The sequence below is a fragment of the Arachis stenosperma genome, chromosome 1 (assembly GCF_014773155.1).
Source record: "Arachis stenosperma cultivar V10309 chromosome 1, arast.V10309.gnm1.PFL2, whole genome shotgun sequence".
Classification (NCBI taxonomy): Eukaryota; Viridiplantae; Streptophyta; class Magnoliopsida; order Fabales; family Fabaceae; genus Arachis; species Arachis stenosperma.
This window is the reverse complement of record NC_080377.1, coordinates 7412842-7439292: the sequence shown is the minus strand read 5'-3', so window position 1 is coordinate 7439292 and position 26451 is coordinate 7412842. Positions and strand designations below refer to the sequence as shown.

General features: G+C 28.6%; 2 protein-coding genes across 6 annotated transcripts; both read right to left on the bottom strand.

Moving 5' to 3' along the window:
- Positions 1–452: 452 nt before the first annotated feature.
- On the bottom strand, positions 453–6945 carry LOC130939331 (nuclear intron maturase 1, mitochondrial). 5 transcript variants are annotated; one of them, XM_057867450.1, is made up of 5 exons: positions 6555–6945; positions 5318–6258; positions 4229–4331; positions 4098–4134; positions 453–3927 (listed from the first exon to the last, which is right to left on the bottom strand). In XM_057867450.1, the coding sequence occupies exon 5, from the start codon at positions 3892–3894 to the stop codon at positions 1837–1839; it is 2058 nt and encodes a 685-aa protein (XP_057723433.1). In that variant the 5' UTR covers positions 3895–3927; positions 4098–4134; positions 4229–4331; positions 5318–6258; positions 6555–6945; the 3' UTR covers positions 453–1836. The 5 variants fall into 5 exon arrangements, with proteins under 5 accessions (XP_057723433.1, XP_057723440.1, XP_057723426.1 ...); XM_057867457.1 differs by lacking the exon at positions 5318–6258; XM_057867443.1 differs by lacking the exons at positions 4229–4331; positions 5318–6258.
- A 12143-nt stretch (positions 6946–19088) lies between these two features.
- On the bottom strand, positions 19089–21400 carry LOC130981014 (protein LIGHT-DEPENDENT SHORT HYPOCOTYLS 6-like). The gene has a single exon (XM_057904677.1). The coding sequence runs from the start codon at positions 20973–20975 to the stop codon at positions 20223–20225; it is 753 nt and encodes a 250-aa protein (XP_057760660.1). The 5' UTR covers positions 20976–21400; the 3' UTR covers positions 19089–20222.
- Positions 21401–26451: the final 5051 nt, after the last annotated feature.

The following is a 26451-nucleotide window of genomic DNA, read 5'->3' as shown; positions in this document are numbered from 1 at the left end:
TTTATTTATTTATTGCTTTCATTTGTAGTGTTAATTTGCTGTGGAATTTCAAGCATAAGATCAATCTAACTGAACAAATGAGACACGTCCTACTGATCGAAAAGTGAATTCGGACAAAGTTAGGAATTAGTCATTACTGTTTCAGCTAGTAATATACTCGAGAATTTTCGCCCAAAAAAAAAAATGTTAAGCTTAGCTTGGAGCCTTGGACAGGCTTCATTTCTGTATAGTGATTTTTTTTAAAAAAAAATAATAGGCAGTATTATGACCAATTTTGTATAACTTTAAATAATGTGACATTAATCACTCTAACGGACATATACAATACTAATAACTTGTTTCTGAGAGAGACTTGAAAAATATTATTGTAGTCCGGATAGTTAAAAGGAAATTGCAGTATAGTTTTACTAAATTAAATCTTCACCAAATTATAAAAGATATCAACATAATTTATCCTATATTCTTAAACATATTTCCACTGATCAGGATGTTCCTTCTTAAAGGTTGATTGATCAATGCAGTTTTTGGCTAGACCTCGCATTAAACGGAACCTCCTACAAAATAATTACATTAAATATGATCATTTGTTTACATTAACATTACATCCAAAATTGTCCCAATAGGAAAAAGTACATCCAATTACTTAAAGACAAACATCTTCAGCTCTTTTGTTGTAGCGACAAGAATCTAATACCACATCTTCAAATATAACATACTCCTATTTTCTTTTCTAATTTATCTAGCAACAAGGAGGACAGAACTGAAGGTTGTTTTAAAGTGTAGCTCAAAGACCAAATAACACATTGGAATCCATACACCTACAGACCAACTATACAATACAATATGTAAAATATTCTTGTACTCATTTTCAACCAAAAATGAAAAACCCATTTAATTATTATTTTCAACTATTTGTCAGACATTATTGGTAGATGTACAATAATGCATAATGATATAAGAAACGTTTTTCCCATGCTGTAAGGACTAAGTAGATAACATTATTGCTCTTCATCTAAGTTTTCTAATTTGACCACAGTCCTCCAAAATAAATTCCAATCCACAACAGTATGCATAAATTCGGCACCTACATTTCATCTACCTTCCACTGATGGAAACTTTAAGATAATTGTCTCATCAATGGAAAACAAACTGTATCACACATTCTAATGTCAGAGACAAGCAAAGTAGACCAGATGGCTTGTTAATTTCAAACACATTAATTTCGAAATTATTAATATCATAGTTGATCAATCAACATTCATCAATCTCCAACAAATATTCCATCCTGCAGTAGTTAAAAATTACCAGTAGTAGATGGAATTCCCTATGCTTGGTGGTCATAGGAAGGTACCTTCCACAGGAGAAAAGAATTATTCCTCTTGAACACTTCCTTTTGAATAATGGAACATGGTGAAATTAGATACAAGTATTATGTTAAAGTGCTTCCCTGGTAAAATAACCAGCAAACAACCTTCTTTGGCATCCTAAATATTATCCTCAAGAATTCACAATTTCACACCAAGGAAGCTCCAAATTCCAAATCCAACGAAGAAAGTCATCGACTACATGTGGTTTTTCTGTTGCAGTAATTTTTTTCTGTACCTATTACCAATGCGATGTTCTACATTGTTGATAGTGAATCACAATGCCCTCATCTGGATTCTATAATTTCAGCATGGGAAAAACGTTTCGTGTAAGTGTAGGGTATGAAGGACTTGCCCACTCGATGTAGAAAACGACCCAACAGTGTAGATAACCATTTTTCTGTTGTCACCAGCTCAGAAACAGAATCTCGGTGTCGACAAGACTCCATTAATCTGTATATCATTGCTAAACTTACTCAGTTATCTTCTTTGGATCAGTTTTGATTTCTTGATCTTGATTGGAATGGAAATAACGAACCCCAAGAGTTTTGTAGTCCCATACCATTTGAGATATTTCTTCTTGAGGAAGAATTAAACCTTTTTGCTTGACAGTTCTGAGCAATTCACAGAAAAACTTGGGATTTTCAAGTTTTATGTACTCATGCAACACCCGCTCATGACCTGGGATCCAGTTCCTTGGGAATGGAGTGTAATCACAGGATGGAATTAACGACATGTGTGAAAACTGAACACCCTCAATTACATCAACCAGCCCCATCCTCAAAAGATCTGAATATTCAGGCGCAGAATTGTTTGTGCTCTCCCTCAGCGGACGGCTAAGATTTCGCGATGCTATACCATACACTTTGGCACGTGACTTCAGCCTGTACCTAGCAGCATACAATTTGGCCAAAGAACTACGAACTACATAAGCGCAAAAGCCAACAACTTTTTTGCGATTGTCAGCATACCTATACCAATCAGCCATGGTCTCGAGAAATTTATTCATTTGGGAGTTCGTATGAGCTTGACCCGAATACAACATAGGAGTACAAGGAAGTGGCTTCGGGTCCTTGTCACCCTTCACCAGTTCTAGATGCCTAAATTGACGAATGCATTGTGGCAAGCTAGCAGTAACCGAAAGCAAGGTTCCAACACCCTTTTCACTCACAATGTTACCTCCAGAACCAGTGTAACGCAATGTCGGGTATATCACCCTCCGGCATATTATATGATCCAAGAACTGGATCCCCCTTGAAATATGCTCAATCTCTAGCTTCGAATTATCCAACCTTAATCCGAAAGTACTCTCACAAAACTCAATAATTTTCTTCCTAACTTCCACTGCATCCTCCCTAGGCCCTCTGATTCCAATTAAGAAATGACCCCCATATCTTATGTAATCCATCTTCCTGGTCTTCTCCTTTCCACTGGCTGGAACAAACTCCGGCCATGCAGGGTTATGACAACCATCATCAATTGAATACCGCCATATTGAATCAAACTTACAAGGCCTAAAAAACTCAACAATCATCCCTTCCATCATGTGATCTAATTCATTAAGGCAGACATTAGCAATCAATGGACTTAAAATCCCACAATAACCATAATCAGGTACCTTAGCAGCCTCCTCTGGCGCGAAACCGAAGAAAGTCCTCAACCAATATGGGTCCGGCTTCGGCTCATTCTCATTGAGAATCCTCTTCTTAGTAGCCCTCCTCTTCTTAACCTTCCTTAACTCTTCCTTCTCCGCATCATTCTTGGACACACACTTCAAAGGATGCTCTTTAAGTGCAGATTTTATCAAACCCAAGATTTTCCTATCCTTTGTACCTTTTTCAAGACACACCATGACCACATTCTGATCCACAGTATCAAGAATCTCACTCAAATCGCCCTTCAAAAACCACAAGTATCCAGCAAAATTACTCCTAATTGTTCGAATCACGGTGTGCGCGCTTCTTCCCGGTCGAAAGGCATGTGATTTCTGTGAAAACCTAGACTCGAAAACAGGCTCAAGGATCATCAAGAGAACCTCCTGAACCACCCGGTCCTGGAAACAGGGCTCAGATGAGTTCATAAACTTTTCAAGCTTGCGTTTTGAGAGGGGTTTTAAGGAGTTGGGAGCGAGGAGGAGCTGGTGGGCCTTGTCATTCCATCTAAAACGACCACAAACAACAGCATTTCGGAGAGAGAGAAGGTTTTGGAGGTGGTGGGAGTGGATGGCGTTGCGGGGAGGGAAGGTGCCGGTGGAGTGGGCGCAAGAGCGCTGGTAGGCAAGGACCCAAAGATCAAATTTGGAGAGAAAACCGGTGAGGTTGGAGAAGGTGTAGTGGTTTGGGGAGGAGAAGGATTTGACCCACAAAGATGTGCATATTTCGATTGGGTCCTCTTTCAACAAAGAGTGAGGGTCTTCGACACGGTGGTGGTGGCTTTTTGGAGTTTGGGTGGAAAGAGTGGAGAAGGAGTGTGTGTTGGGCAGGGATTGGTGGCATGACCGAAGGTGTTTGATGAATTTCCGCATTGACATTATTGCACCTATTGTTGAATTTACATCTGCTACCTAAAAATGAAAATGAAGGATATAAATTACTTATACAAGCTATCACATATCTTGTAAATATATAGTCAAAACCACCAAAAAAAAAAATACCATCACAAAGAAAATAAAAATTTACAACACAATAAAGCCATTGCAGAAGTTTCCATGATTATAAGCTCAAAAACAAGTACCTATGCACTTCATTTGCCTTGCCAAGAAATCTGAAACCTGATAGCCATGAGGTATAAATTACTTCAAGTTTCCAATAAAAGAAGGGAAAGAAAGTAAGACACTAATTACAATTCATGATAACACTACTCACAAAAGTAATGGGGAAATAACCAAAAAACCCTATAGTTTGAAATAACTTAGAAAGTCATTGCATGTGAGGTGCCTTAGCAGATATATCTCCAGACATAAGATATCTGCAACAATATTAACAGTAATAAACCACTTGATGCACCCAAAGTAAGATTGTAAGAATATAAGAATTTATATCATACTCTACGCAATTTTATTAGATAAGACTAGCATAAAATACTTAAAATAAGTTGCCCATGTGAATTCCATATTATTACAACCGCTACTGATTCTTGAAAACGTTTGCGAAGATGTAAGCCTGGAGTTTATCACAGGATTGCCAAATTCACATGGTTTCACAGTGGTGCTAGTAGTAGTTGATCAACTCTCCAAATATGCACACCTTTGGCCATGTCATCAGCTTACCATCCACAATAAGATGGTCAAACCGAAGGAGTGAACATGATTTTAGAGATGTTTTGCGGTGCTATTCATTTGAAAATCATAAAGAATGGGCCAAGGAATTAACATGGGAAGAAATGTGGTATAATACAGAATTCTAAAACCAATGCAGGCATGACCCCATTTGAGATTGTATATGGCCAACCTACACCCTCAATGACAAAATACGCCGTCACCACAACAGCCCCCCCGCGGAAGCCCGCCGGCCCATGGGTTCAAGAAATGCTTAGGAACAGACATAGCATATTACAACAGCTTAAAGTGAACTTACAAAAATCACAAGTTAGAATAAAGAATCAAGGTGACAAGCTTCGGATCGATAAAGAATCCATGGAAGAAGCCAATCAGCAACATTTGATCTAACTCAGCAGAAATCAAAAGCTGAGCCTTAGACTTCACTATGAGTTATTTTATGGTTAAACCAGGTTCCATTAACACAGCTTTAAGTATTATATTTGAATAATTTACATGCAACATAAGATATATGCAAAAATGGGACTATACTAGTTAGGACAAATGCACTGAACATCAATTGTGGGGTGGGTTGCTAATTAGAATAGGAATGAAAAGAAAGTGGTTCAAATATGAAGAAACCACACTTCAATTAACTGTAGCAAAATAAGAAATAAATAAAGAGGAAGAAGCAAACCCGAAGAGAGGCAAACAACAAGAGGGAGAGGCAGCAGCAGCAGCAGCTTGACAGCGAGGAAAATCAGGATTGGCGGTGGCGTACGTGGTGGAGCGAATGTGAAGGGAGAGAGGGACAAAGCACGAGGAAGGAGGTTGAGGGATTGAGGCAAAGAGCACTAGCTTAAGGGTTCTCAACATAGTTATCAAAACGAACCGATAATTAAACTGATACTGGGTCATTAGTTACTGGTTCAACCAACGAATCACTGGTTGAACCGATTGACTTGGTCTCAAATAAAAGAAAAAGAGTAGCAATAACTATTATCATGCAAATTATGTAGTCAGAATTGATAAAAACACAGTAAAAGCATCCATGAGATAAAATCCATGCATTCATAGTTATCAAAATCAAATCGGTACCGGGTCACTAGTTCAACCAGTGGGTCACTAATTCACCCAGTTAACCGGGTCATAATTAAATAAAAATATAAAATTATAAAAATAAAATTAAAAACAAAAGTTAAAATGCATGTTTTCACAAACATATTAATAATAATCAAGTATCAATTTTTAGACATAACTAATTATGCAAAAAGAGATAATAAACTAGTCACTAGTACAAAATATTTTCTCAATTTAAATGAACAAGAGTGAGCGAAAGATAAACGCAATTGATAAATCATATCCAAGAAGTGATCTCATAGTTGGCATCTGTATCTTCTTAAGACAAATTTAAAACTTGACATACATTTTCCTTATTTAGAGTTACATCTATATTTCCATAGCATTGTTACTTGGTCCATCATTATCTTAAATCAATTAATCCCACCTCCCCTAACAGATTTGTCACAATATATGTACATCACAGTGATTTCCCCTGATTTTTCAAGTTGATGAGCTTGTTCTTGAGATGGTGCCTTTTCTGATAATGGTATTTGTGACTAAGACATCTTTTAAATTCTAACAAAAGAAAAACAAAAGAATTACAGCAATAAAAGATTTAGCTAAGTAATATTCAGCAACAATTCAACTTACAGTAACATTTTAAAAGAAATAAAATGCTTCAACTCTGCCACAATAAAATGCTTCATTAATTCAATGTTTTCCAGCAACAAAATGCAATGTTCAGCGATATATTGATTATATTCAGCAACAAATTCAACTTACAGAAATAAATTCAGCTCATTGATAATTTTCAACAACAAATTCAACTATGATAAAATTGAAAACAAAGAACAGGGCCGAAGGAAGCTAACCTGTCCAGGGATCAATTGACGGTGAAGGAAGCTGACCAACTAAACTGACGGCCGAACAAAAAGACGACGACCACCACCACCCGAGGGACCAAATGCTGGTTCGGTCTGCTTCTACCGCCGGCGAAGCGAGCGCACCGAAGGCGGCGACCGAGTGCGAGACGGTGATGACGCAGGCCGCGACGACGAGCTTGATCCGCCGAGTCCGAGACGGTGAAGACACAGGCCGCGACGGAGGGCTTGAGTCCGCCGAGTCCGAGACAGTGACGACACAGGCCACGACGACGGGTGAAACTGAGAGAGCTTGCAGGTGAGGAAGACAGTGACGAGAACGATAGCAAGTCTGAGAGAGAAGAACGATGAGCAAGGCTGGTGAGGGGGACGCCGAGGGTTCTGGGATAGAAAATTGGGGTTTTTTCAATTTTTTTTTCACCATTTAAAAAAGAGAAAGTATAGGGAGCCAATGGAGGTTTAAGAAGTATTAGAGATATGACCATTAGTGTTACATTGTCCTGTTAGATTATGCTTTTGGGATGAGTGGTTTCAGATATGGTATTAGAGTTCTAGATTCGAAAGGTCAAGAGTTCGATCCTTAGTGAACCCCAAAATTAGTTTAATTTTTTATTGAGATGTTTATTATCCTTGGTATCCGGATGGTTATCCTTGGTATCGGATGGTTATTCTAGATAGTATGGTGATGTTCATTTTATTCATGGACCAAAAATTTAGCCCATTGTACACATTGTACACTTAAGCCATTGGCTCCCTAGCACTACCCTTTAAAAAAACATATATTGATCCTCGCTGGTTTTTGAAAACCGACTGGGCCACCAATTTTTCTATAAAATTCATATGGGTCAAATTGGTTTTGCCTGTTTGTGTAAACAATTTAATTAACTTTTTTTTTTAAAAAATTAAAATATAAAAATTTATATTAAAAACAGTTTATAAATAAATTATTTATCATAAAATATTTATTTTAAAGTTATTTTAATAAATAAAAATAATAAAATAGTTTTTAAGAAAAAAAAAGTCAATTTTTTTATTTTTTCAAAAATTCTTAAATAATTTTTTAAAAAATTAAAAATATATTTAAAAAGTTATACTAAACAACATTAATATAATTTTTCATAATTTAAAAGTTTAAAAAAAATAGCTTTTGAAATTTTTCGAATAGACTCTCAGTAAAATAACTTTTATAGCCTAACTTTTATATTCAATTTCATAGCGTATTGGTGGCTAATTTTATTATAATTCTCGATTTAACAACACAAAATCTTTATAGGCATTTTTTATTTAAATCGATCATTAATTTTATCACTAACTACTAATTTATAGACCAATTCACTAAAGATCAATCAATAGTTTTCATTGCCTAATTTCTTGTTGGCTACTAAAATGGTCAACATCTTCATATGTACCAATAAAAAATTTAAAAAATCTAATTTAGTTTTAATTGCTGCTAATGTCGAATTAGCAATTAAAAGTTACACAAAATATAACTTTAGTTATAGCTGTTAACTTCATATATAGTGGTCGATTTAGCTGTCAAATAATATGATTCTAGTGTTAATCATTAAATCAATTGCTAAAAATATTTAGTGACTAATTTAGTCATTAATTTTTAGATCATGCAATTACTACATTTTGAGTTATATTTTTTTTTTTTTTGGAGTTAATAAACTCTTTTTTTCGTAATATTTTTTAATTTAGTAGGTCAATAATTGATTCGCTGTGAATTTAAATTTTATTTAAAAATTTATATTGACCAATAAATTATTATAGTATAAAAAAATTAAATTCTTAATATTTAATTAAATAGATTAATAAAATAATTATTAAATTAACTCAAGATAGTTAAGAGTTGAGAAACTCCTAATATAGGAGTTGTTTTCTTTTTTTCTATTGGGCCAAAAGACAAACAAGGTTGGTTGGACTCAGAAATTGAACCCTGCTACCAGAGACAACCACCATTTCATCCAAGCAGCAGTTGCAGTAGGTAGTTGGGCATAACTCAACCAATTAGTTCTAATTATGGGTTGATAGCTAAATTCGATCGTGAAAGATCATTGATTTTTTAAATTAGTTTTTAAATAATTTTTTTAGTCATATAAGTCTTTAAAAAATAAAATATAAATTAAATTAATCATTTTTTTAGTTAGATGATGACATATGACGTTAAATGCCACATGTTATCAGATGATTGGTTGACGTGTCAGATCAGTGACACCTAACACGCTATGTATCACTTGACATGTAAAAAAAGATATTTATAATAATATAAATTATAATTTTAAAAGATTTTAAAATTTTAAATTTTAAAATAATTACTATATTATTTAGTAAAATTTAAAATATTAAATTTTTAAATATATAATCAACAAAATTTGATAAATTTATTTAAATAAAAAAATTTATCTAAAAAAATTTACAATTTAAAAATATAAAACTTAAAATACAAATAACAAAATAAGTTTATAATAATTTAATTATTTTTATTATTTTGTGTAAAGAGAATTTTGTTTATTAAGGTCTAAAAATAATATTAAAATTAGTACTATAAAAAAATATTTTAAATTTAATATTATGAAAAAATAAAAAAAATTATATAAGGACTAATTTGATTAATTTTTAAAATTTTAGGGATGAAAATTACTTACGTTTGGACTTTCAAAGTCTATTTTAATTATAAATATCGTTTTTACATGTCAAGTGACACGTGACATGCTAGGTGTCACTGACCTGACACGTCAACTAATCATCCGGTGACACGTAGCACTTAACGTGACACATCATCATCTAACTAATGGAAAAACTAATTTGGTTTACATTTTATCTTTTAAGGACTAATATGACTAAAAAAATCATTTGTAGACTAATTTAAAAAATTGGTAATCTTTCAGAGATAAATTTAACTATTAACCCTTCTAATTATTTTGCCCACACAAACTATAGAATTTTTTTCATAGAATAATTTAAAAAAATGCCTTCCAAAAATTTAGTTGATACCAAACTTATCTCCAAACAATAAAAGCAAAAATATACCTTCAAAAAATTTAAAAACATCATGAAAGTGTTAATATTATGACTCAAGTAGTGATCGAAGAATAATATTTTATCTATGTGAAGGCCAGGTTTTGGTACTCAAAAACATGTGTTGTCTAATCTCCTAAAAGATAACATATAATAAATTCGCTAAACATCATCAAAATTAGATAGATGCGTGAATCTTTTTCTTATAGCAATGTATATACAGTGATTAGATCTTAATCATTATTAAAAACTAATATTAAAATTAATAACGAGATTTAACGAGGTTTAAACCGTCCTATACTATTATTTTATCTTATTATATACATTAATAACGAGATTTAAAAACCTAATAATACAAAGTAACATTCAAAACTCACGGAATCATTTCATATACTTTTAAAAATATCAGGTTTAAATATTTAACTCGTCTTCACAACAACAAAAATCAACCATCAATAAAAGCCACCACAAAAAAAATTATAACAAAAAGAGCTCCAATATAAAGTAAAATAAATATAAAATCCAACTTACTTTGTGTCAAAATACTTTTATTATATTTTTAATTGTCCTAAAAGTATTTTTTGTGATGAATAAAATATCAAAATAGTAGTCAAAAATTCAAATCGCTCATAAAAATAACTCCAAAAGATATTAACAAAAAAATTTTGTTTGAAAAATTTAAAAATATGACAAAAAGAGTTAGATATTAAATATATATTCTAAAAAAAGACTTTAGAAATAAAATTTTGATACAATTTTTTTAAATATTACTAAAAAAATAAAATATATTTATCGTTAAATTTTGATAATTTTATGTCAAGTGATTTTTTTAAAAAAAATTATTTGTGAATAACCACATTATTTTGAAAAGTAAAAAAAAATAGAGATTAAATTTTGTTTCAAATTTTTTTGTGTATTTTTTAAATATATATTAAAATATTACCACAAAAAATTAAATCAAATGAATAAATTATTTGTTAAATATAAAAATTTGATAATTTATAAAATATATTACTTATTAATTTTTTATCATATTTTAAAATTATTTTAAAATTATTTTATTAATATTATTTTATTTTTTATCAAAAACATCTTAATTTTTTTAGTACTAAATTAATAATGAACTCTTTCTGGCACTAAATAAAAAAATTGCAATGCAAGAGGAAGAGGCAAGAAAGAAGGGTAAAGGGTTACCGTTACTAGTCCCATATACATTGCTTTTTGTAGGGGCCCCTTTTTCTGTGAAGTTGAAATATTGCTCCTCATTAAGAAGTCACCATCCATTGTGGTACAACTATTAATTATTTAATATTTTTCAACAATATACGACCCATCCGTTAGTAACAATGTGCACGTAAATAATATGTATGGTTCTAAATGCTGCATGCTTTGGACACTATGCCCCACGTGTTATTGTACCCTCCCTTTTATTTATGTGACTACAAACAATGCCATGTGGTACGTCTCACCCTCCTTATTACTATTATTATTATTATATTATTATTAGACCATGACTAGGGCCAAGCCTATAAAGCTATATATATGCTAACCAAAATTTCAATGTTTCATTATTCTCTTTTTCCTTAACCATTTTGTGTATTCAAATCGAATTTGACTCAGATAAGAGACCAATAAAAATGATTGATGTAGGTGGCTAAAGGAAAAGGAAAAATACTAAACTTTAGAATATATGGCGTATATATATTATACATACATAAACTAAGTATCCCGATGTGATGAATGTATATATGCTTTGTAATTACGAAAGTTGTATTTGTATTTTGATTAAAATATTTATTAGGGTAGACGGCATAATCTTATAAGTTATTATAAAATTAAATGGCAATGTAAATATTGTTGGGTAACAGTAGAGAGTTCTCGACCATTAAAAAATTTTTGGAGAAGAATCAAATAAGAGAACATAAGATGAGAAAACATTACATCCAACTCAAAATCTTAAGGTAGTAAGTTAATGAGTCTCTCATCTTATAAATTCCTCACTTTTTTTTACTTTTTTTGATGTGAGACTAATTTCATACACTCTTCACACTCACAATGTTAACAAATATTAGTATAGACACTTTAATTATACTTTACAGAAGATATACTCTTAATTATGAAGTTAATTAATAATAGTCTTGTTAATTGGTTTTGAAAAACAAAGTTAAGTGGAAAATTGGTGTATGTAAGTATGTAGTTCTCCGATCCATGTGTGATTTAGATTGGTCGATAACCATGTACAAATTTACCTTACCATGTTTATCATTCTTATATATTATGTATGTCTCAGGTAAATTAATAATAAAGGTTCAATTTGATTTCTAAAATTGCAAATATATTTCATTTTGTTTATCGACAAATAAGAATGTCATGTTTTATCGGCTAATAGCATTATATATTATAATTATCACTTCACAGGGAATTTTTTATCCATCAATTCACATTTTTTAGTTATTTTTTATAAACAAGCAAATATAGTTTAGTAATTAAAAAAATCATGAGAACTCAATTTCAAGGGATCGATTTTGATTTGTTATAATAATTATTTTAAATTATCTTTATGAAATTATACCAAAAACAAATATAAAAGAGATTAAAATTCACACTACACTATATCTGGCAAATAGCAGCGGTTATTTATAGGATTAGCAGCGGTTTTTAATCGTTGCCATACAGATAGCAGCAGTTGATAGACCCGCTAAAATATAGCGTGCTGCTAAATCGTTTGCAGCGGTTAAGAGCAACCGCTGGAACAACTGCTGTTAAATGGTATTTTGCAGCAGTATAATTTTGCAGCGGTTCTTTCCGCTACAAAATCGCAAGAATATCATTGCTTGAGGATGGCAGCGGTTGTCAACCGCTGCAAAATGATGTCCGCTGAAATATTCTGTTAGGATTTAGCAGCGAATTTAAAACTGCTGCCAAATATAGAGTTACACTTTTTTTTAATAAAAAAAAATCCGAATTTACACTAGAATATGCCAATTCTATTATTCTTTATACATTATTTCACTCAATTGTGTTACCTAATTAAAATAAATAATAGTCAATCAAACTACAATACCCGAAATAAAACAAAAATATATGCAATAGTGAATCATTTTAATAATTATTTGAATTTAATGCATCGATGACTATAAACTACAGATAAAGTTACCAAAATGAACAACTAAAAATAAATATCTCAAAAATCATTATGACAGTGAAAAATTAAAAGAGTATTTAGATTCTAACATTCATAATTCAAATAATTAGCTACCCGCACATTATATTGCATGAGATGAGGTTGGTGCACTTCTCAAAAAATCCAAATCTACCGGTTTTCTTGTAAATGAATTAAACTATTTTTTTCTTGTAGGATCAAATTAAACTATTTTTTTCTTATAAATGCATAGATATTATGTGATTATGTAACATTAGGTAACATATTGCAATAACTATAAATAGCAATAGATAGGATTTAAATTTTATTTTAGTCTTATTTATGCATTTAAATTTTTCAACCAGAATCTTATCCACATCATAAATCTCTCAACTTGATCCTATTGGATCCAACCTGCAAAAAGTAAATTTATTTTTACTAATAAACGCAATATTTAATCCTTTCACATCTCATAATATCAAATATTATTTATATATGATTAGCAAATTAAATTACTTGCTTGATTACACTAAGTTTTGATGCAAAAAAAATGAGTTTAAATCTTAGTTTTACTTGCTCGTTCATCGTATAAATCTGATCTAAAATTTAAATCTAATTCTATTCACAACAGATTAAATTATTAACGGACTTATTTTAAGTTTTTAACTGAATTAGAGCGAATTAAATATCTGTAAATACAACAAATTATATTGTTAGACCTAATTACAATAGTAATTAATTAATAATTGATCAATTATATATTAAAACAATCATATTACAGTCATCAATTCAATTAATTATACAAAATATATATTAAAAAAATTAAATACTATATATATTTATACATAAATATATAATAGCTAAATTTTTATGCGAATATAATATTTTTATATTAAAATTTAAAAAAATGTAACTTCAAATATTAAATTAATACATCATAATTTAAAAAATGAAATAAATCATGGTTGCACTTTAAGGATCAAATAAAATCTTGTTCACATCCAATAATAATGATAAGAAATAAAAGTATATAGTATTTATTTTATCCTGGAGGAGAAAAGCAAAGATATACCCCACTGAAAAGAATCCAAAGAGCAATGAAGAGAGAGCAGAAAACCCCCTACTCCCCACCACCGTCTCCACTCATCACAGTCATAAATGAAGTTATAGAAGGAGGGAGTACCACAAAGACATCAATGTATTTCTAATAATCTCTATTACTATTCTATGTGGCGACAAAAAGAGCCAAAATATTTCCCAAGCTAAGTGGGATTCTCTTCTCTCTTTTCCCTCATCAATCTTGTGACATTGCTCCCTTACCACTTAATTCTCTTCACTGCTCTATGACCCCACTTCTCTACTCTATCATACGCTGCTTAGTATTTTTAAGATACATAGATACATATATAAAAATACACAAATATAAAGATATAAAAATTTTATAGTATATTTAATAATAATGTATAAGATACACATATATATAAACTAAATATTAATTTTATTTTTTTAAAAAATAGAAAGTGAAAAAAAATATGTGGATAAAATTAATAATTTTAAAAATAATTAAAAATAAAAATGTTAAATTTTGTATTTTATGCATTATGTTTCTGTATCTTAATTTTAAAAAATATTAAATATATATATTTTGTATATATTTATATATTATTATGTCTATCTAAATCTGCATCTCAACAAACAAATAATAAATATATATCACTATCTAATAATTAGTATACATATCTCAACAAACAAACACAATCTAATATCATCAATATTATTTCTTTTAAGAGTTGGATTCAGCCCAAAGGGCGGCATTGCATGTACTTTTTATTTTTATTTATTTTTTCTTCATTTTTAACGTATTTATGCTGTTGATAAAAAAAACTATTACAGAATAACCAAAATTTTCCCCCCTAAAATGCTCATAAATATTTTATTCGTTTCACAAATTTTTATTATCGACAAAGAGAGGTAATTTTTCCAAGATAATTTTTTTAGGTGATTTTTCTCAAAATTTGCATATTTTGTATTTTCATTGGAATTTTGTCAGCAATATGACATGTACACAACCGTGAATCCGTGATGTATGTATATCACTACATTGCCGGGTTTTATATATATTCATTTCACTATTAATTTTTCAATAATTACTTCATCCAAAATTTAAGGGATATAGAAAATCGAAAATTGCTCTTTCATTATTTTTTATTATTCACGATTCTTTAAAACTTTAATTTTTTTTTCTCTACCCATTTAGATAGTGTATATTTTGTAATTTAAAAAATACTAAGACTAATTTTTTTATTAACGAATAAAAATATAACTTAAAAACACCAATCTACTCAATAAAAAAAACTCTTATATTATATTAAGAAAAAGTATATGGAACCAACTAATAATCAGTCAAGAATGGAACAACATAATTAATTATAATTAATTTTATTAATTTATAATTTAATTTGTTTGTTAAATTATTGTTGACCACGTTCAAAACATGAGAGAAGATACGCTAGTGTTAGGAGAGAATCACGGAACAGATGGTTTGATCATTCATTAGTTGGTTCCATATAATTAATTATGTTTTATTAATGCGTAACACATGAAACATAGAAATCATATCCAAAACAATCCAATTTACAAGAAAAAGAAACATCCGTGTGCCTATCAGTAGCAACATCCGGTTAAAGTCATCGGTGTCTCTGGTTTACCAGTTGGCTGATTCTTGACTTATATAGAGTTGGTTTCCTAGCATTGTTGTTATATTAATTAGTTAGTTGGTATTTTTTTATGGGAAAGTATGAGGAGCCAATGAAATATTTATACAATGTGTACAATGGAGATTTATGGAGTATTAGAGATATAATTATTAGTGTTACATTTTCCCATCAGTTGAAACTTTTGGGATGAGTGGTATCATGACATGATATTAAAGCGCTAGATCCGAAAGGTCAAGAGTTAGATCTTTGGTGAACCCAAAAATTAAACTAATTTTTCGAGAAGATGTTTATTATCCCTTGTACTCGGATGGTTATTCTAAATAGTATAGGAAATGTTCATTTCATAACTCAATAGTCATTGTACAAATAATCCATTATCTCCCTAGTAAGATTTTTTTTTTATTTATCAAATTAGTTCAAGTGATATTCGAATCCGAAACTTCTCAACAAAAACAAGGAACTCATTGACAGTTAGTTGGTATTCATTCTCCTCGCCCCAACAAGTTTGAAATCTAGAACTTTTATGACCTTAATTAGTTTAATTAAAGTGACAGCTTTAATTAGTTAATATTAGTAATTTTTTTAAAAAATATTTTAAATTATAGATTTTAAATCTTAAATTTAAAATTTTTTAAAAGAAACTAAGAATTAAACAATAATTTTATAATAAAAAATTAATTAAATAATATTAATTATATTTATTATTGTTATTGTATTCCATGATGAACACATCTTTTCTAATAAGAGCTATTGAGAAATGATACATATATTAATAAGGGTTTGTTTATAACCTATCCAACAAAAGCGCATTTCAATGACAAACGTTTATTAAATTTTGGTAATAGATGGTTTGGTGTGGACGCACAAGTAAACATTTTTTTCCACCCAAAAGAAATAAAAAAAAAAATTAAAGCATGAAGAAATTACCAGTTATAGGAGAAGAGAATATTTGAAGAGTGACTGAGTGACCAAACAATCACGGATGTTAAGTTTTTGTTGTTAGACACAAAGAAGAGGATATATCCAATTTTTCCTTTTTGACTTTTTAGAAATCGAAATGGGTTAAAGTGGCCACCAAGCATAATAAAGAAAAAAACAAAAGAAAGTAAGGAAAATAAAGTGCCCTATACGAAATTATTTGCTTCTACAAAAGGCCAGAAAGCGAAAGTTCCTCTTAAATCCAAAAGATATGAATTATTCTTCATCGAGAAATTAGGAAGAAAATAAACCACAACAATAATAATAATAGTTTATTTATTTTGTGTTTTAAGTATATATATTAAAATTATAAATTGAAATTTTTATTAAAAATATAAAAAATTGTTTTAATATATTTATTTTGTATTTATTAAAAAAGATTTAAAATTTTTTATTGATGATAAATTCATCATATATCTTAAGAATACACGTTAACTAAACTAATAATAATAATAATAATAATAATAATAATAATAATAATAATAATAATAATAATAATGTCAGATATCAAAGAACCAAACAAAAGAGTAATACAAAGAACAAAATAATTTTGCGGGTGCATTATGATAATGAGGATTGAGGAGATGAATCATGATTTTTTTAATTAGTGGATACATTATACATATATGGGTCCAAAATCCCAAATTAAAATTTCAGAAATGTGATTTTGTTTGGGAGTGGCTGGTGGGTCTATGCTATAATAACATATAGAATTTAATAAATTCTAGCTGGGGTTGTGATGACTCAAAAAATGAATAAAAAAATTTAAACAAAATAAAAAAAATATAGAATGTAATAAGGAACAATACGGTTGGCTAATAGTCCTTTTCACACTTAGGTGGAGGTTACTAAAATAAAATATGATCAACAATCACAAGGTATCAAAAAAATTAATTTTTTTTTCTTTCTTTCTTCTATTCATCCATTATATTGATGCTTGCTTCCTATATCTTGTAGTAAGGTGTTATTATCACGGAAAGAAATTAAACGTCTATTATAAGTATCATAATAGAGAGAGAAAATTAAAGAAGCAAAGCATGTGAATAATTAATGTAATTAATGGAGTAACAAGAATACCAAAACTTATATATATATAATAATATCAATAAGCCAGACACGATTCTAAAAATTGAAAAACAAATTCTTATATATAACAAGTTGCAACGAAAGAAAAGCATGCACCTGATGAATCATATAAGTGCCAAAGATATTTTGTAAAATGATGGAGTGCACGTGTGCATCATTGCCGATAGATTGAGGAACATATATATATATAAGATCAAGAAGAGCTTATGAGTTCCCCGGGGACCAATTGAACAGTGGTGATTACTGCTTGAAGTTGTGTATAGTCCTAATAAGATTAAGAAAGAGTATTAGACCTTGTTATAATATATGGCTGCGTGTGGAGAGGAAGATGGAAACTGAGATATTGAAATTAAATTAAATTTTTATATTGGATTTAATCTAAAATATATTAGATTAAGTTTTGTTTTAGTATTATATTTAATTTAAGATAAATATAAAAATTAGGAATTAAATTTAAAATTTAAAAAATTAAATAAAATATTTTTTAGATAAAATGTTATTAATAAATTTTAGTTTCCGCCCTAAAATCTTTAATTTCCTGTGTTTTTATTTTTTAAAAATACTGTAATAATTAAAATAAACTAAAATTTTAATTTTAATTTTTAGTCCCAAAATATAATATTAAATCTTATAATTCTCCCATTTTAGTATCTAAAAACAAACGCTATTATATATGTTGTTTCACTTAGTAACAGCACTTTATTTTGATTTGAGTAATTTCTCTAGCATACATATACCAATTCCAATTTAATTTTGCGGTTAGAATCACAAGTATCATTTGCTAGAGAATTTTTGTTTCAAAGTTGGAAATATTTAAATTATACTCGGTTATTTAGTTTCTAAAGCAACATTTTTATACACCAAAATAAATCTAAAAGATTAATTATAAATGAATAAATATGCACCACTTGGACCAACTCTGATCTTTTAATATATAACATTATCTCCACCATTTGAAAATATTCTTCATTTCACAAAATTAATAGATTCTTAACCCAAGTAATATTAATTTAAAGATGATGATATTTTTATTAGAAACAATCTTATTATAATTAATTGAATAGTTTTATATAAGAAAGAGAAAAAGAAAGTTAAGATCTCTCTCCATTGAAATTCAAATATATGTATAATTATTTTCTCATGGAGCCAATTTCTTCTTTGTTATTATTAGTTGAAGCACCAAAACAAGACAAGAATGAGAGAATAATAATTAAAGAAAATGTGTCATATTCCAAATCACTTGATAAAAAACTCTTTGTTAGCCAGTTTAGTTTCTAATAAATTTTAGTTATTAAATTAGTCTCTAACTATTATTTCATTAGACAAATAATTTTTTATATAATATTTTTACTTGAACTGGCCTAAGATTTTTTTAAAATTAAAAGGAACTTTCATTTTTTATATAATAATAAATATTAATTTGCTAAACTTGAAATCTGATTTCAAAATTCATTTGTTTAACAAAACAAAAGTTGAGAAAAGATTTATAATAAAATTTATTGTCTAATAATATTTGAAAATAAAAAAATCTTAAAGCTAAGAAAGATATTACTTAAAAAATAATATTATATTTATCCACTACTTACTAAAAGTAATTATTGTGATCATAATGGAAGGGTCAATGTCTTTGATTGCCTTAGATCTAGCGAGTTACCTAGCTACCTATATACACTGTTCTACAGAATGACATCCAAGGATAAATTAAAAGATATCATTGTGATTTAATTATTTTCTTTTGAGATCGTATCTTTCTAATTTTCACCAAATTGTTATCCAAATGCACTACTTTGATTTGAGCTTCACATATAGGTCAAGACAAAAATGGAATGTCATTATGAAAGTAAATGAATGATGTGTGCTATTTAATTTGCATTGCAAGTATATAGCTATTAGTTTCCTTAATGGAATCATGCATAATCACTATACACTATAGTGATTTGAATACAATGTGCAACACAGTGTTTTAAGCTTTCTCCTTCACTCTCCAACAGTAGTAGCATTTCCCTATAAAAGAAACTAGAAATTAAGAAAATGAACGACATCATTGATGATGAGTTCCTAATGATGAAAATGAAATAACGGACTTTGAGAATTTTGAGTTTAATTTCCATCCTCCTAAAGGTACTAAGAAATATATAGGGACCCAAAAATTTCTTAACTACAAGAACATACAATTGATAATTGATAATTTTTTAAGAGAAATTTATATGGTACATACTGTTTTTATTTATTTAATATTTTTTATTATGAAAAAAATGTTCTTCAGCATAGTATTATTTTTAATAATTTTTAAAAAATTTAAAACTAAAGTATATATATAATTTAATCTAATAATTTAAAATATTCTTAAGAAGTTATATCAAGCTAGCTAGTGCATGGAGTTGTTTTTATTAATTAGATGAACACCCCCTCCCCCAAAGCAACGCAAAAAACTGAATCTAACATATGAATTATCAAATGAGAAATAAACCTAGCTAGTAGGTATGAAAGTGCCATATCAACTAATTAAATAAAAAAAACAGTATATATATAATTGAAAGGGGGTGTCAATTAATTAATTTGATCATCAGAAAATAAATTTGCCACAACAATCATGTAACTTGTACTCCTTATAATCACAATTAATTTCCTACACAATAATCAAAGATAATTAAGATTTAAGAGTAATAATAATTTTTTTAAGAAAAAAAAATTAAATTAATGAAATTCAAATTACTATACGGTGGTAGAAGTAGTAGAAACATTAGCTGTAGAAGTTAGAGTACTAGCACTAGAACCACCGGCTCCACCACCACAGGCAGGAGTTTCACCACCGCAGTTGTTGCCGTTGCCGTCGCCGCCGCCGCCGCTACCACTTCCACTAGCAATAGAAATTGCACCACTTCCACTACTACTACTCACCGCCGACACCGTCACCGTCGACCTCTTTCGCTTTTTCTTCTCATAAGGGATCCCTCTCGCTTTGGCTTGTCCTTCCCTAACTTCCCTCAGGTAAATCCTAACGGCCTTGGCGCCGAACGGGTTAGACTCAGGACGGCCTCCGTTTTCTTCGTAGGCCGCCCTGAGTCTTCCTATAAGGGCGTCAAGGCTGCCCCACGCCTGTTTGAGAGGGCAGGCACAGGGTGCAGGAGGGTTGGGATGTCCAAAATACGGACATCCCGGCACGTGCACCTTGGTCTTTCCGAACTGATCTAAGTATTTCAAGAATTCGATCACGTGCGCGCCGCTGCACCTCGCTAGCGTTAATGGCGGCTTGTGGTTCCGAAGGTACTGCAAGAACGTGTTCCAGTCTCTTCGCTTCTGAGACTCGTACCTGCTCGGTGGCGCCGGCGGAGACGATGTCTCCGCCGGCGTGGCTGTGGTAGTGGTAATTGTTGGTGCTGCAGCAACAGGCACCGGTGATGGAGGTTCAGGCTCTCCTCTTTCTTCTCCTCTTCCTCCACCTTCACTACCTGAAGCTGTGTCCATTAATGAAGAAGCACCACAACCTAGTAATATAGGTTATGGTTTTTCTCTCTGTGTTTGGTTATTGTGTGATGGATGTGATATGGGGGTAGTTTTGATTTAAGAAGGGTTGGGTTGGGTTTCGAAGGTTTTAAGGTTTGGTTGCTGTTGTTAGTTCAGTGTTTTAAGGTTTTGAAGGTTTTAAGGAGTGTGTGTGTGTGTTTGTTTGAGTTTGCGGTGAATGTTTTCACGGGAAAGGGTTTCTGGTTTCAGAGAGAGAGAGAAAGGAGCGTTTAGTTTTGGTTTGGTTTGGGGGAGAAAGAGAAAGAGAGAGAAAGAGAAAGAAAAATGGGAATTTTTTTAGGGAAGAGAAGAGAGAGAGATTGGTGATGGGACGTGAAAAAGCATAGGATGAATGAATGGGGCAATTTTTTTTTTGGTATCGAATTTAGACACATTATTACTATAAAAATAAAAATTAGTAGATAGTCTAAGTTGAATGAAATGGTTTTTGCAAACAGAAGAAGATACAAGAAGAAGAGAATTTAGACACTATTTTCAACAGTATTCCCATTTTCACATGCTGGTGGCCCCTCTTGAAAGAGAATATATCAGTATTAACATTTTTATTAAAATTTAGTTAATATTAAAAATAATATAATTTTATATTATTAAGATTTAATTTAAATAAATAATTTAATTAAGTTTTTTTAAATTAATTAAAATAATAAATATTTATATTAACATTAGTTTATAAATAAATTATTTTATATTTAATTTTTTAATTTTAAAAGTATTTATTTTAAAAAATATATAATAGAAAATTTTTTATTACAAAAATTTTTTTTTTAACTTTTCTATAATAAGCACTTAAATAATTTACTTTTTAAAAGATTATAATTTGATTTTGAAAATTACATCAAACATTAATATTATTACTTTTCTTAAGTCAAAAACTCAAAAAAAATAATTTTTAAAACTTCTCAAACAGACTCTAAATATAATATCACATCATAAAAAATACTAATAATAATCAATTGATAACACTACTACCTCTTGAATTTATTACACGTTATAATTCTTTTTATTTTTTCTCTTTTCTATTTCTCCTAAAGTTGTGGACTAGTAGTACGAATAATTTTTTGTTAAAAAATCTCTCCAATTTTTTGTTGACCATTTTTATTAATCTCTTCCAGATGAGTTCATTTATAACATTGGTTAAAAGGTCTTTCACATAAACATATTGTTGTCAAAGACAAAGATTAAACTATACCCTTTACATTTAAAGATTGGTAAACATTAACTTAATCTTTAAACTTTCACTCTTAGATAATTAAATTGGTTTTTTATATTTTAATCTCTTATGTGTGAATCTCGTAAAGACAACCTTGTTTATTTTTCTCATCTCAATTAAATATATGTGACTATACTTATCACTTTTTCTTTTTGTTTTTTTCACAAGAAAAACAACAAAACTCTTCTGATCTATTCATTCTTGTTTTTATGGTTCTGAGAATCGAACTTAATTAATTTAACTGAGAATAAATTATTATATCAATTCAGTTCGGATAAAAAATCAATTTATAATGAACCAATAAAAAAAATCAGTTTACTAGTCGATTTTTTAGTGATTAATTAATTTAAAATAATCAAATAAAAGATTACTTTTTTAATTATATATTTTATATATAAATATATTATTTTATTATATTCAATTTAACTCTAATTAAATTTTGATTAAACCTATAAATTTGTAAATTTTTAATTCTATTAGTTCAATAAATGATTCAATTTTCAGAATCTTATTTCTTTCTCAAAACTCATCTCCCAAATTTTCTTTTAAATCACATGATTTGATCACATAATTATTCATTTTGACACTCTGTTAACACAGTAAAACAAAAATAATCGTAGAGACTAATGTAACAGAAAAAATTCAGTATCACTTTGATGCAAAAATATTTTGAGAACTAATTTGATTCAAATATAAAATTTTAGAGACTAAAATAAATATATATTCTTGAAAAATAAATATTTAATGAAGATTTTAAATTATTTAATTAACATTTTTTTTAAATAAAATAGTTTAACACATTAAAGTGGAGCATACAGATCGAACAACACAAATCAATAGACAACTCCAAAAAATACCATAAACCAAAAGGAAAAAAGTTCGCCTGTACAATCATCAACAACACTATAAATGTATACCTCTCCACTTGTCGCAATTAAGTATGGTCATGTTGATGATATCTTCTACGTCTTTATTTTTATTCTAAAATATCTTCCTATTCTTCTCCATCAAAATATGTCAAATGATCACACAGAAATACCTCAAACACTGCTTTCGATCCTCTTTTTTACACGGCTGATCTGTCCAACTTAGGAAATGTCCTTCATCAACCTCGGAAAAAGATCAGAGTCGGCCAAACACAGATATCCATATATACTCCACATCTGCCAAGCAAATTCACAGTCAAAAAACAAGTGATGGACCTGCTCAACATCCTTATTACATAAAACACAACTCTTATCATCTTGGCTAATAATCTCGAACCGACTTAGCCGTACCTTGGTATATATTCACCATGTCTACCAGGACAAACATTTTCAAATGATTTTCGTGAAGCTGTAACTGGTTACATTCTCTAATAGCATTCTTTTTTGTAGTACCTGCACAAAGGAGTTAGTCGAAAAAATATCAAGTCTATCATATTTTCACATAATTCTATCATCTCTATTATTCACTAGCCTTACAGGTCTCAAAACTTTATGTAACTAATTCAAAAGATCTAATTTTCACTGAAAAATTAAGCTCTCGCCTTTATTATTGAAAGTTCTAAACTTATTTTAACTCATCCTAAAATCTAGGATTACCAATAACCGAATCACATTAATTTAAAATAGAAAAGAGCTTGAGAAACCGATCTTTTAAGAATTCACAATATAACTAAATATTCTTGCAAAATCGAAAAATTCGTGGATCATCACTAATCTCCATAGTCATACATGTAATTAACTACCAATAACCATGTTAGACGCCACTAGTATATTATATAAAAGTTAGAAATTTAATTAATCAACCTTAACAGAAAATATCATTAGAAATTTCAATGAATTCAACCGAATTTGACTGAAAAATCTTTTCATTTGCATGGCTTTAACTGGATACTTCTAATTAATTATTATTCAAAATACTTATTATGTTAACTAATTGAGTTGCGTAATTAGAAGTTTTATTTAAATTAGTAATTATTCATTTTTTAAAAGAATTTTATTTTTTCAGAGCCGGTATTATTCTGGTTTTCTTTTTTAATTTTTTAAGATATATATTCTCCGATTTGGTAGACAAAAATTAATCCATCATAAATCATAATTCTATTTAAGAATTTGTTTTGACCAATAAATTATTATATATATAAAATAGTATTTGAATTTTTCAATTTATTTAAGAGCAAAATAAGTCAATCACTTTAATAATTCGAATTGATTAATATTTTTGTGAGTAAAATATTTTATCATTAAATTTTATTAAAATTTTAAAAAATATTTAAGTTTTATTTTGTTTGAATTTTATTCTAAAATTTTTGTTATTTACATCAAATAATAATTAATTTTTTCATAAATTTAAGATTAATTCATCAATAATTTTACAAAAATAACTTTTATTAACATAAATAAAATGATTCTTAACTAGACTCCTAGTTATAAGTATTATTGATGTATAAGTTCTAAATTTCTTAAAAATTTAGCTATAAAAATACATTTCATACAAATTAAAAAATTTTAGAATAAAATTAAAATAAAATAAACCTAAAAATACTAAATTTTGTTCACAAATTTTAGATAAACAAATATTTTACCAATTCAACATGAGAGGTTTGATATTTACCAGAGGCTGTGTTTTTGAGCTGTTGTTCAAGCTCAGTGATTTACACGCATTCTTCTTATTGAGTGGGAGCTCTCTAGAGAAAGGGTGAGAGAGCGCGTGTTAATGTAGAAAGACCAGAGCGCGTGGATACTTTTTTTATTTGTGTTTTACGTTGACCGTTGATCTGCTGCAGTACATGAAAATAGAGGGTCTTAAAAGGGTCAAATTTTCAAACAAAGTTAAGATTTAACAGTAGATACTCTTCATATGGATAAGCTATTTTTTAAAAGTAAAATAAAAAGCTAATATTTTTTTAAATTAAGAGAATGATATTTATGTACGATAAAAGCAATATATTTAATATTAATTAATATTTTATTTTATTAATTTCTACACTTAAAAGTTTTTTATTTTTATATTCTTTATCACTTGCTTTTTGTTTTGTTGAAAAATATAAATATATGTATCTAATCTATATAGTGGTGAATATAAAAAAACACTCAAATTAATTTTTGAAGAATTTTAAATTAAAAATTTTAATATTTAACAATTTTTTTATTATTTTAAAATTACTCAATATTGAATTAACTAATTTGTCTTATAATAAAATTTATTAAAAATTTATTTATTCAATATACGTATATTAAAAGTTTTATTAAATGTAACAAAAGAATTAATTTGTCTAACAAAAATAATTATCAATAATTTTTAAAATAATTAAAATTTTTTGAGATTTAAGTATTCAATCTAAAATTTGTTTGAAATCAATTCAATTGTTTAATTCTAATATATATATATATATATATATATATATATATATATATATATATGTTCTCAAGGAAAAATAAGTTTAAGATAAGAATAAAATGAAGGATTGATATTATCTTTAGATTATAAAATATATTATATATACATATTCTAAAATGACTCAAACGAAAATAGGTTCTTAAATGTTTTTGTTAAAAGGCAAATTCTATAATATTTATAACAAATATTTACTTAAAAAGAGTCTTAACTTTTAGAGTTTATTTATTTGAGTATTGTTATGAAATTATTTATTCTAAAAATTTAAGTTGATAGAAAAAGATAATATTAATAGTTATATGATTATATCTTTAACATTTTCTTTTAAACAAGAACCTTTTTTTTGGGTTTATTTGATTTTGTATATAGACCTTTTTTTATTTATTTACTTTATGCTATTTTTTTATTTTTGAGGTTCACTAAAGATCAAATTCTTGACTTTTTGAACATAAAATTCTAATACCATGTTATAAAATCATTCATCCTAAAAATATAAATTAATAGATGAAGATAACATTAATGATTATATATCTTTAACAACTACATTAAAATGTTAAAACAAATTTACATTGACCGCATCAATTATATATTACTATAAAAAAATATATTTAGTTTAGCTACTTACTGTCTGATAATAGGCAAAGGAATCATGTAATTGACAAATTAAAAGTCTTGAGGATGCTCTTTAAATATTCAAAAAGTTTTTTTTTTTTCCTGAAGATTTGATATATTCAATGATTTTTTCTTTTGTAGGCTGATATGTTGAATGAATTTTGAACTTAAATATTTTATTTTTATAAAAAACTCCATTTGCAAATTCTAACA

Bases quoted from the DNA above. Each gene is read 5' to 3' on its own strand.
- LOC130939331 (XM_057867450.1), bottom strand. From the start codon at position 3,894: ATGTCAATGCGGAAATTCATCAAACACCTTCGGTCATGCCACCAATCC.
- LOC130981014 (XM_057904677.1), bottom strand. From the start codon at position 20,975: ATGGACACAGCTTCAGGTAGTGAAGGTGGAGGAAGAGGAGAAGAAAGA.